We start from the raw sequence: 12,902 nt of genomic DNA on the forward strand, positions 1-12,902 counted from the left end.
AATGTAAATATCTGATATACATGGTATCTCATATTTGAGCCTTTTAAAATTATCATCTGATGCCCAAAAGGTCACGACCCCACAGGTTTGGTAACTACTGCTTTAAGAGAACAGTACAACAACCATTCTTACTTGCCTAGGATTTTCCATGAAACTAGCTTTATTAGGCTAAGCGAAAGCAGAGCTGTCATCTTAAATTATGTACTCTCCCATGCCCCATGCCCAGGAGTAATGCGTGTGTGTGTGTGTGTGTGTGTGTGTGTGTGTGTGTGTGTGTGTATATATATATATATATATATAGTGGTAATAAATGCCAGCAATGAAAAGTACGTTAAATGTAACCTTATAAAACAAACATCTAGCTCTACAGTAACAGATGGAAGCTACATGGATATGGAGTGATAAGTCTGTGGTGCCATTTGTTATACGGGTCAGTGATGTCGGTTTCATTCCTTGTAAACCTCTTAAAGATTTTTTTGAAAGTATCCCTTATTTCTTTCCCTATGTGATGCGTTCCATGATGTTCAATAAATACGGAGTAAATATCCCTTATGAGGCAGACTATAGAAGATAGGGAGAGAGAAGTAGAGAATTCAAATCCGAACTTGCTCTTGGTAAAACCACGCCAAGAGGAAGTTTTTAAAATATCTTCCCTATCACACCAGGGACACATTTCAGGTACTCTGAGGTTATTATAAATCTGTTTAAACAGGTGCGCTTAATCCATGCAAATCGGATAGCCACGCAGTGCCCTGCAGGGTCTCGGGGATTCAAAAGACAAAGGGACTCTACCTCACACAGCTGCTGAGGAAAGCCAGTGAGTGCATTCTGGTGAAGTTCCAGCTTGGTAAGATGCTCCAGGTGGCCACTGAGACAGCACTTCTGGCTCAGGGCATCAATATCTTTCAGTTCGTTGGCAGAAAGGTCTAAGGATGTGATGTATTCTCTCTCAGAGGCCAGGGAAGAAGAACTATCTGAATGTCTCATGTGAGGCTGAAGCTTCGATGGCCCTGTTTTAACAAAAACAAAGGATGAACATGTGCAAACATGGGTGACTCCACCTGGTAAAAATGGACCTCTTCATGTCAGCAGGCGGCGCTGTAAGAAAACCAGACCATAGTGTCTGTGCTGTAGTGAATGCCTCTTCACATCAGGAGGCGGCTCTGTAAAAGGACCAGACTATGGTGTGTGCTCTAGTCACAAGGATGGAGAGTAGACAGAAGTATTTAACCAGGTGCTGGGAGAACAAAGACCTGCAGGAGAAAATGAGGAATGGGACCTGAGGAAATAGAACTTGGATTTCAGAAAACTCCTTAAAGATGTGGGCTGATACTAGTTATAAAATGTAAATCTTTGGACTGACAGAACTCTATTTTATTTTTCTGCAGCCTCCATAATCATTAGGTAAATACATACGAAAGTTGTGTAAGTTCAAATAGACAGCCAGGAAATTTAAATAATCAAAGCAAATTAAACAAAGCAACAGATCCTGCCTCAAATATCTACTTAGCTGAAATGATTTCCCGATACTTACTGAGACACTCATCTGAAGACAGTATTTTTCTTTTTCTTCTCAGTAAATCTTCATGATCCAAAACGGGACCCTATTAAATAAACAATGACAAGGAAAATTGCTATAATTTTTGTTGATTGTGAGAACAGAACATTTCTATACAGAAGCAACCAGGAAATGTGAGTCGACTAGATGGAGTTCACAATGGTTGGGGGAAGAAATAGGGAAGAAAAGAGTTCAAAGATGAAAGTAAGGGAAAACTGAATTTTACTGCGCAGACAGCCTCTGTATTGACCCTTGCCCTTCTGTTTTATGTACTTGTAGAAGGGTCATACTCTGAGATCCAGATTGCCCTAGAACCCGGGACCCTCCAGACTTGGCATTCTGGTGCTGGCACTTGAAGGGTTACCAGGCCATGACCTTAGGTTCAAAAATCAGGAAACTGAAAGGCAGAAGCCGTAACTTATTTGTAATAATTACAACTGCCAAATACGAGCACCGTTACCTAAATTATCATATTTGCCTACAATCACTCACTGTATTTATCTTCATATCGAAACTAAACAAAAGTCTTGATTTTTGTTTTATTTTATTTTGAATTAGCACATTATTAGTAAATGCAGGCACAATGAAACAAATATACCACAGGTATCACAATATAATGATACATTCATATTATACACTGACCAAATTACTTAGGGGGATTTCAAATGACTGATTTTATAGTAATAGATAATAGACATATGTATATCCCTAAATATCTTGGCTTTCTTTAGACAACCTTCTTTTTTATTTTATTAAGTTTGTGTGATATATGTGGGCTTGGGATTCACATGCCCTGGCTTGTGTGTGGAGGTATGAAAACAGCTGGGTGGGGTTGGCACTTTCCTGCTACCTTGTATGAGTCCCAGGAGTTGCTGTCAACAGGAGGGCACAGCAAGTCCCTTTACCTGTTGAGCTTCTTTTTTGCGGCAGGTGGTGACTAATAGAGACTTATAAAGAAGAACTGAGAAAAGGAGATGCTGGACTGCCCTGCCCTGAAAGAGGTACCTGCATCACCTCTCCAGGGTTCAGGGAACATTTTAGAAGGGGGCAGCAAGGACAAATGAGTTGGAGAGTGGGCAAGCTTCTTTCCCAAGGTCACTGTTGAGATCTGATGCAGCCATTGCACTTATGAACACACTGTGCTGTGGTTGACCACACAAGACATGCACAAAACTGGGCCTGCCAGCATTTCATCATGCAAGGGCTCATGAGGCTCCACCCATCCTCGGGGACTACTGACTGATAATGAGTGGTGCTAGAGGAAGGGGAGGGGAGTCAGTTCAGTTTGTGGTGTAACCACTGGCAGGTTGTCCATGCTCCAGTAAGGAACTTCCTACCCAGGCTCCTATAAGCAGCCCTAATAAACTCAGTCTCTCTCTCTCTCTCTCTCTCTCTCTCTCTCTCTCTCTCTCTCTTTCTCTCTCTCTCTTCCTTCCTCCTTCCCTTCCTCCCTTTTTCTTTTTCCCTTTTCCCTTCCTTCTTCCCTTCCTTCCTTCCTCCCTCCCTCCCTCCCTCCCTTTTTGTCTCTTCTTCTGTCTCTGTCTCTGTCTCTGTCTGTGTCTGTGTGTGTCTCTCTCTCTCTATCACACACACACACACACATACACACAACATAAAAGTTGCAGGAAGTCTTTTAGGAAAAAGAGTTTTAGCACAAGAGGGAGAAAGATGAGAGAAGAAAAGGGGGGTGAAATGACTATTGTAGATTATATTTTATACATGAAACTGTCAAAGAAGAAAACAAATAAGGAAATGAATTTATTTTGAAGGATGAAAGGAAAAATACAGAGTAAAACGGAGGTTACCAGAGCGTGGGAAAGGTGAAAGAACGGCAAGCTGAGTCAAGGGTACAAACGCAGAGAGGGAGAAGGGCGTCTGTGTTGTATGAGCAGGCGCATGGCTGTGGTCAGTAACGTCCTGCTGCATGCTTGTGAGGAAGATGCTGGAAACCGCATAGTATGTAGTACCGTAGTCACAATCATGTCTAAATAAATCTCTCAGCTTTTCACTTTCATAAACCAAATTAAAACTCCAGCCAGTCTATATCAGAAAGATTAAATCTGGAGATACAGTGCCTTTAAAAATTCTTAAGGCTATTTCAAGCAAAAGACTTTCCACTTCAAATTTTCAGATTAAGGGAGATTACTGTTCTTTTGTCATTGCCAGCAGTATAGTAAATGATGTGAGACATGTTAATTTCCTTTATTATAATAATCATTTTACACTATGTGTCTTATATACATACAATAAGGGTAAGTTAAAGGCTATTTCCCTAATAAAAAGACATTTTGAATGTACAATACTATATTATCATCAAAAATTAAGTTAGCATTCATCTTTGAAAGTCAACTTAAAAATGGTGTCATTCTCAATATCAGGCATCTCGTAGAAATGTGTGTGTCTTTTCATTAAAAAAAACCCAGAAACTTGGGGCTGGAGAGATGGCTCAGGGGTTAAGAGCATTGCCTGCTCTACCAAAGGTCCTGAGTTCAATTCCCAGCAACCACATGGTGGCTCACAACCATCTGTAATGGGGTCTGGCGCCCTCTTCTGGCCTGCAAGCATAGACACAGACAGAATAAATAAATAAATAAAATTAAAAAAAAAAAAACAGAAACTTTTCTCTCCCTATCTCCCCTTACCCCCATCCCACCCCACCCCCAAGATCCCAATTTTTTGCCCGGCAATCTTGTCTACTTCCCATATCCAGGAAAATAACTATATGTTTTTCTTTGGGTTCACCTTCTTATTTAGCTTCTTTAGGGTCACAAATTATAGACTCAATGTCCTTTATTTATGGCTAGAAACCAATTATGAGTGAGTACATCCCATATTCATCTTTTTTGGGTCTGGGTTACCTCAATCAGGATAGTGTTTTCTATTTCGATCCATTTGCATGCAAAATTCAAGATATGTATATATTCCACACTTTCTTCATCCATTCTTCCATTTAAGGACATGAGATAAAACCGGACTCTCTGAACGTGGCGGACACTGAGGGCTGACGAGAACCCAAGGACAATGGCACTGGGTTTTGATCCTATTTCATGTTATGGCTTTGTGGGAGCCTAGCCTGTTTGGATGCTCACCTTCCTAGACCTGGATGGAGTGGGGAGGACCTTGGACTTTCCACAGGGCAGGGAACCCTGACTGCTCTTGGGACTGGAGAGGGAAGGGGAGAGGAGTGGAGGGAGGGGGAGAAAAGTGGGAGTAGGGGGTGGGAAATGGGAGGCTGGGAGGAGGGGGAAATTTTTTTTTCAATAAAAAAAATTTAAAAAAAAACAGAAAACGAATATTAGTTGTGTGAATAAAATTCAATAATTCTCAAGACAGATGTAGATGTATGAATCCAAGTTAAAAGTTAATATGTTTTCATGTGTATGCATTTGAGTATCAGGTAACTCCTTGATAATCACACCTAGCTTTGCAGGAGTTCAGTTAACAAGAGAATGTCAGGACCAAGCACTTAGCATAAACAGCATGGAACTTACCAAGGAACTGGAATGCCTCTGAGAATTTGCTGAGCAACGCTGCAAAGCCGGATCTCTATAAAATTCTCCTACACTAATCGAATTCGACTTCTTTTTCACAAGAACTGAGTTCTCACTGCCTGCTTTGAAATGAAAGAATAACAAAGTGAAAAAAGAATAACAACCATGTGAAAAAAACTCATAACTCAGTCAAGAAGCTTAAATATTTTCATTAGCAGAAACTTTGCAGGCTCAGAGGAGAAGAGTGATTTCCATACAGACATGAGGGCCAGCATTTGGAAAACAGCAGCTATCACGTGATCCTGAGGACATGCGTGTCCTCAGGACTGGGGGCGCAGGAGGCACAAGAGAATACAATGGGGTTCGCTGACTGCCAGCCTAGTGGAAAAACCAAGCTCCAAGCTCAGCAAGATATTCTGCTCCCAAGACATAAGGGAAAGAACAGCAGAAAAGGAGGATACCTGATGTTCTCTGTCCTCCTTGAAACACACCCAGACATACAACATGCATTCATATACACACACACATATGCACACATACAAAAAACTTAATTTTCTTAGAATATGAAATAAAAATGGTAATTAATGTTGGCTTTTTCAGTTAAAACTCAACTACTGTCTTTTTTCTTTCATGTATGTTAATTGTATACCTGTATCAGCCTCAGCACTGAGTGTTCCATAAGGATAACCCAATGCTGAAGTTGTTCATGGTCAGGAGAAATAAGTCAAGAAAGTCAATAGTCACACATGCAGTAGTAAACATGTGTAGAGGAAGCAAAGCACGGAAGTACAAAGGTATGACCAACTCTATACTTTTCCAGTTCTCTATACTTTCTTACAGATTTTTTAAGTTTGGTTTTAAATATTGGAAAAGACACTTTAAATTATTTGACATTCAACAATCATGAATATGATTCATCAGGATTTCATATTTGGGGGTCAGATGGCATCAGTTTTTAAAGTCATTTATTTTTGTTTTTGTTTTTAGCAGTACTGGGCACTGACCCAAGGCATCTTGCTTCATGCATTCGAGACAAGTACGTATTATTGAGCTATACCTATGATTAGCATTAATTCTTTCATGAGAGGGAAATGAGGATGAAAAGAAATTATGAGTTTTCAGAAATTATGTGAAGGAAGAAGTCATACTTGCAAGGATAAACATTTTTGGAAAAAAGGTAAGATTTTCAATTCTACTACTCTTTAGCTTGGAAAGAAAAAAATGAACTTAAGTGCTAAATGTAAATTATAAATTCAAGATGTCAAAATATCAATTTCATATTGTATAATATAAATCCTGATATAAGCACTAACTCTCTGATTGAATATGTAAGTCTAACTCATTCTATAGTATAAATTATTTTATTAATTATTTTAGTAAAAGACTCAAAAACGGCTGAGTAAAGATGCCTACTACCAAGTCTGGTGATCTGAGTTCGATACCCAGAAGCCACATGGTGAAGAGAGGGAACTGACTCATGCAAGTGGTCCTTGGACCTCTGTACATACATGGTGCCATGCCCACTCTATAAATTAATTAAATATGTCAACTAAATTGGATAAAAATTTGGGGAGGTAGGTAGATAGATGTGGATATGGAAGGTTTTAGGGGAGAGTGGGCTATAGATTGTCAGGAGTGGTTGTCACGGGCTATTGCAAGCCATGATGCAATTAGAGCTTATAGCCATTGATAATTCAGATGTCAACCTACCAGAGGAAATATTCCCTGATGGGGTTTCCTGTCAGCAAGCCTTGCTGACCACTGACTCTGAAAACTGGTGCTTTCTTCTGTGATTCCACTTGGGCAATAACAGCTATGATACCTCTCCATTACCATGCATTTCATGTAATGTGTACATGTAATCTCATGATTGCATCTCACTCTTATGGGCACATATATTTGTGGGTGCTCAGAAAGATGACTTTTCATTTGGATATATGATTTGGGTATACAGACTATATATTAGGACTTACTTCATAACTTGATCCCTTTGTCCCAAGAGGACTGCAGATACTTAAAAGCCTGCTTCTTTTTCTTGCTCAGACTAACTGCACACAATAATCTCACTTTCACCTCAAAGCAAGTTCAAACTGGGCTAAAGGTGTTTTGTAAATGGATCATGAGTTTAAAGCCTTCCAGTTATGCTCAAGGTCAAAGCTGCAGATGTCCAACCAAGGTTACTACACAAAGCACCCTAAGAAAAGCATGCCAATTCTTTGCTTGCCAGTCTGTTAACAATAGACTATGTCTCAAAGTTTGTCACTGGGCACTGTCCCCCACCCCCATCTGGTTACAGCTTTACTCATGTAACCTTGGACCCGTGTGTTCCCATGGCAATGGCTCAGTTCCTAATCACTTACTCTAGGAATGTGTTTTATACAATGAGAGGTAACTCTTGCGCTTTTTTCTATCTCTTCAAGGCTCCTGTAAGGAGAGTTTTTAGGCTAGAAGAGGGAAGATGAAGCTAGAGGACGCTGGGAGTAATTTGAAGTAGGACAGGAGAGTTAGAACTGAGACAGAACAATAAAAAGACTGATTCGGAAAAGCACATGTGAGAGTGCTTGCCCTCAGGAAAAGTCCTTCTCACTTCTTGTGGCTTCTATTCTGAACCCTGCAGAGAGTCTAGGGTCTACACCCCCAAAGGATCTCGTTAGAATATAATCAAAATGGGCAAGAGCATCAAAAACCTGATAAAATATTATATTAAAATATATTAATAAAGGAGACTGTATATTTTAACTATCCACATACACTATAATAGCTATTCCATGTCATCATTGCCTTATGTTACATGTTTGGAAAGGGTCTAGCAAAATACTCTTTACATAAGGAAATAGTGCCTTGATATTGATGTTTATGTTACCTTTCTAGCATCTTTCTTTGTTCAAAGATACCTAATGGGTGGGAGAAGTGATTTCATGGAATGAGTATGCTCAGTAAGTATGAGGTCTTTTGGTTCAAATCTCAGCCACAAAAAGAAATGATTGAAATGAATGATACTTTGATCCTTCTCCCCCAAAGCTTTCAGCAGACTATATTAATTTAAAAAGCCCCTGAGTTGCACAGGAAAGAAAAAAGGCAAATTATTAGTTGCAGATGACAAAACCCTGTACTTAAAGGACCTCGAATGCTCTATCAGAAAACTCTTACAGCATGTAAACACCTTTCTCTATAACATCACAATACAACATCAGCAGCTTGTCAGAGATCTACAGATGTGACAGAAAAGAAATAAACAAAAGAGTCATGGTAGCTTTAAGAAAATGAAATACATAAGAATAAATCCTTTCTGAGAAGACGGAAAGATTTTTACAAGGAAGAATTTTTAAAATGCTGGGAAGAGATTGAAAGAGAATACCAAAAGATGGAAAGACCTCCTGTGCTCACAGATATTAGCAAAACAGAAATATTGCATAAAACAATTCACAAATGAATAAAGAAAACTCATTCTGGAAAGCTCACAATGGAATTCTATTTAATCATGAAGAAGAATGAAATTTTGCTGTGTGCATTAATATAAGTGAGGCTCATAAGAGAGGGGCTATTTGCAGGCGTAAGTGGAGCAGCCAGAGGGGATGTGGATGCTGAAGGGTAATAGGGGTTAAATATGAGCAAAGTAAAAAGCTACAGATGTATTAAAATGTGTTATGATGAAGCCTGTCACTTTATACACTAAAAATTTTTTTTAAATGAGTAAAAAAAAAATAACAAGTCCCTTAGCTCATTTTTTTAGCAAATTGAATTGTATGAAATGTTATTCATAGTTGCTATCATCATACATATTGTTCTATCAATTTTAAAAATTATGTCAGGTGAATTATTAAAATAGTAATGTTTTAGAGCCATTATAAAATTAAGAACTATTTGCCAATTGTCGTCCAGATCCATTACCTAGATTTTCTTGACTTCCTACCTGTAATCCTGAAAGGCTGGCATCACTAACTGTAAAAAGGTCAGAAAAACGACACAGTCACAAAAACCTAGTAGATGTCAAGGTATGAACCCCAACTCCAGGGTAGGAGTTATCTCGCTCTAAGAGTGCATGTGGCCAAGCCCTCTGGCTTCCACAGGGAAGCCCAAGACGTGGCTTCTCCAGCCACAGCTTTAACCGCAGCCCATTTTGTTCCCTTTCCCAAATGACTTAAAGCAGCTTTTCATATGAGTCCTTCGTGTTCAATGCCAATGTGTAGATGTGGGCTGCAGCAAACCTTCAATTAAAACAGATACCTTCGCTATCCAAATCATCACTGTGGCCAAACACGCTGTCCATAGAAGAGTCAGGAATGAAGGTCCATTCACCAAATTTCGCCAGGGCATCTTCAGAAAAGTTGCCATCACTGCCTGAAGTTGCTCCTTCTTGCAAAGCGTTTTTCATCTGATATCGGAGCACTTTTCTTGCTAAGACAGATCCGGTGTCTAAAAATAAACCAAATGGTAACTTAGAAATCAATAATTATAAAACATAATCATGCCTTATACAAGGTCCTTATATACATCTTGAGCTTCTAAAGTTTTTTTCTCTCTCTCTAGAATCCCTTTACTGCTGCAGTAACAGTGCACACTGTGCAGGGTCCATGGTGCACTTCTCTGTATCACTCCAGTGTTAGCACAAGTGCTGCTGCTCAATGAAACTTGGGTATGAACGGCCACTTTCAGTCATTATGAATCTTACTTTCTTCAGGAAAGGAACAGGACTGTGGAGCCAGAGACAGACCTATGCAATGCCACTTGCAAGCTGGTTAAACTTTCTAAGGACCAATCAATTCACCTGACAGGTGCAGATGTCAGATTCAACACAGGGTTATAGGAAAAAAAAATAAATAACATGATGCTTAACAAATGAATAAAATTTGCTCAGTGGCTCACATGGAATTTTGAACTCAACACTTGTGCTGGCTAATTTCATGTCAACTTGACATGAGTTAGAATCATCTGAGAGGAGGGAACCTCAATTGACAAAAATGCCTCAGTAAGATTGGGCTGTAGGCAAGCCTGTAGAGCATTTTCTTAATTAGTGATTCGTATGGGAGGGGCCTAACCTCTAGTGGGTGGTGCCATTCCTGGGTTGGTGGTCCTGGGTTCTATAAGAGAGTAGGCTGAGCAAGCCATGGAGAGAAAGCCAGTAAGCAGCACCCCTCCATGGCCTCTGCATCAGCTCTTGCCTCTGGGTTCCTGCCCTGACAGGCTTCAGTGAAAACAAACCTTTTTCTTCCCAAGTTGCTTTTGATAAATTTCATCACAGCAATAGTAACCCTAAGACTATATTCTTCAAAAATTTTTTCTTATACTTTATATTTATCTTATACTAAGAAGAAATGTACTGGCCATCACCATTAATCTACAGAAACTCTAGATTTCTTCAGATATTACTTTCATGGCTCATATAATAAATACATAATTTAGCCAATTGGAACTTGAGAAATATTGTAAAGTTATGAATCCAAAGTTTTCCCTTGGATAAACTACCAATGAAATCATGATTTTATCTTCCAGTCAAATGACATTAACATTTTAAAAATTATAGCAAAATATGCCATTGTAAGATGTTCACACAGAACTAAAGAAATACTAAATCTCCATCCCACTCTATCAGAAATCAGAAAATAGATAGGCAAGGTGGTTTACATCTATAATCCCAGAACTAAGGAGGCAAAAGCAGATTTACCACAAGTTCAAGTCCAACCTACTCTACTTAGAGAGCTCCTAGTCCTACAAAGAAAGATCCTAAAGAGAAGCATATAGAGATGGGGTGGGGAAGAAAAGAGAAGGCTGGAGAAGAGAAACAAGACAAGGAAGGGAAGGGAGAGGATAGGAGAGTGGGGAGGGAGGAGAGGGGAAGAAAAGAGTAGGGGAAGAGGAGAGGTATCATTTGTACAACTATTTTCTGATACAGTATTTTATTTTCACATGTATGCTGTGGACAATGGTCTGTACCCTGTACTTGTATTTTAACAAAACACTGATTGGCCAGTACCAGGCAGGAAGTATAGGCATGGCAACCAGGCAGGAAATAAAGGCAGGGTGACAAGAACAGGAGAATGCTGGGAAGAGAAAAGACGCAGTCTGTAGCCATTACCCAGACACAGAGGAAGCAAGATGAAAATACCTTGCTGAAAAAGGTACCAAGCCATGTGACTAACATAGACAAGAATAATGGGTTAATATAAGTTATAAGAGTTAATAAAAAGCTTGAGCTAATAGTCAACCAATTTATGATTAGTATAGATTTCTGTGTGTTTCTTTGGGGCTGAATGGCTAAAGGGTCAGGCAGGACAGAAATCTCAGCTAACACATATGTACAATTAACACAACTCAATAGAATTTTTAGCAGTCAAAACACTGTTATACTACAGTTTTCAGTTCTTTCTTGACCAGGTTCATGCTATACTGCCCAGGTTGGCCTCACAGTCCCATTGTCTGAGTCCCCTCCAGTACATTTTCACCAAAATTTATGCTTGATGCACATGATTCCACTGGATGATTTTCCCATGATTCTTCTGAGTGTTTCTATTTTCCTCCAGCCTTTTGTTATTATTAATAGTTTTAATCCACATCCTTATACACAAAGAATCTATGTTCTGGATCTCTGATAACATATTACAAGTAAAAATTATATGTGTGTGTGTGTATGATAGATTTTAAAAATTCAAAAGCATATATATATGAATTGAAAACATCAATAGATAATACAGAATATGCTCAGAAAGAACAATTTTAACTACTGTTGACATGTGAAGTATTTGCTATAACATTTGCTTTCGATATCATTTACTCCCAACCGGTCATTGCAAATTTATAAATATTCAGTAATCATATATTATATGTGGATCAGTAGCATAGATAATAAGATTCCAATAGTGCACAAAACTAACTTTGATTTCACCATGCCTACAATCTACTTTAAAGAAAAAAAAAGGTTGTTAAAAGAACACATACAATTATCTACCATGATGAGTGAACACATGTACTGTAGATCAGTGGGAGAGTGTTTTCCCTCCATAACTAAGTCCTACATTCAAAGCAAAACTAGGAATTATAACATGAGAGTTACATAAAGCATTCTATTGATACTTACTTGTTTGTTTCCTTAAATTAGATGACTTATCTGGAAATAAAGGACCAAGCCAAGAAGGATCAATTTTCCTTATGCAAAATCCTCCAAGGCAAATACTGTTGTTGGCCAAGTCCAGGGCAAGTCTCCTTAGGAGCAAGCTGATGACCTGGCTGTCGCCCTTTTGGATGCTTATTGTCAGTGCTTTTCGTACATCCTGTTCACGGCATCCACCATTAAGCAACAGTTCCACCAATTTTGGACTGTTCTCTTTCTCACATACCTAGTTTTACAAAAAAGAAGAGAAAGGGCACATAAAATTTGCATTTCTTCTCTTTGGCCAAACAGGAAAAATGGTGCTTGCTATGGTCATTCTTTATACTTCAAATTTAGTTTGAAATGATATGAAAAAAAGGCAAAACTTATTCTTGTGATAGACAGGAGAAATAAATGAAATTCTTGTCACAGATACAAGACTAGCCTAAATCAATAATCTGACAGCTGCCAGGCAGTGATTACAAGAGACTTCTTCACCTTTTCCATCCCATAGCACTCTGCATAATGCTGCCCATAGTGTCTGACCGTGTGACTTCATGTCCATTATTAGTCTTGCATATTTTTCTCTTCCATCATTAAATTCTCAAATAGTATAGCACTGTTAATTTCATCTTTTGCCTGAGTAGTTTTTAGTTATGCAACCTCTTGGTAAATGAATAAACACATTTTGCATCAGCATAAAATAAAGTACACTCAGTAAGTCTATTCAGTGTCAATTATCTGCTCTTCAGTAAATCTGCTCATG

General features: G+C 38.8%; 1 protein-coding gene across 2 annotated transcripts in view; it reads right to left on the minus strand.

The window, feature by feature from the left end:
- Lrrk2 (leucine rich repeat kinase 2) overlaps nucleotides 1-12,902 on the minus strand; it is a 130,257-nt gene that overhangs the window by 67,953 nt on the left and 49,402 nt on the right. For both annotated transcript variants that reach the window (XM_041672590.1, XM_041672591.1), the window contains 5 exons: nucleotides 12,125-12,383; nucleotides 9,277-9,465; nucleotides 5,050-5,171; nucleotides 1,535-1,604; nucleotides 793-1,010 (listed from right to left, as the gene is read on the minus strand). In XM_041672590.1, the coding sequence (XP_041528524.1) occupies nucleotides 793-1,010; nucleotides 1,535-1,604; nucleotides 5,050-5,171; nucleotides 9,277-9,465; nucleotides 12,125-12,383 (858 nt within the window). The remainder of the gene's footprint in view (nucleotides 1-792; nucleotides 1,011-1,534; nucleotides 1,605-5,049; nucleotides 5,172-9,276; nucleotides 9,466-12,124; nucleotides 12,384-12,902) is intronic.

This window comes from Microtus oregoni, unplaced genomic scaffold (assembly GCF_018167655.1).
Source record: "Microtus oregoni isolate MIOR12 unplaced genomic scaffold, Mior012 000022F_ref0000154, whole genome shotgun sequence".
NCBI lineage: Eukaryota > Metazoa > Chordata > Mammalia > Rodentia > Cricetidae > Microtus > Microtus oregoni.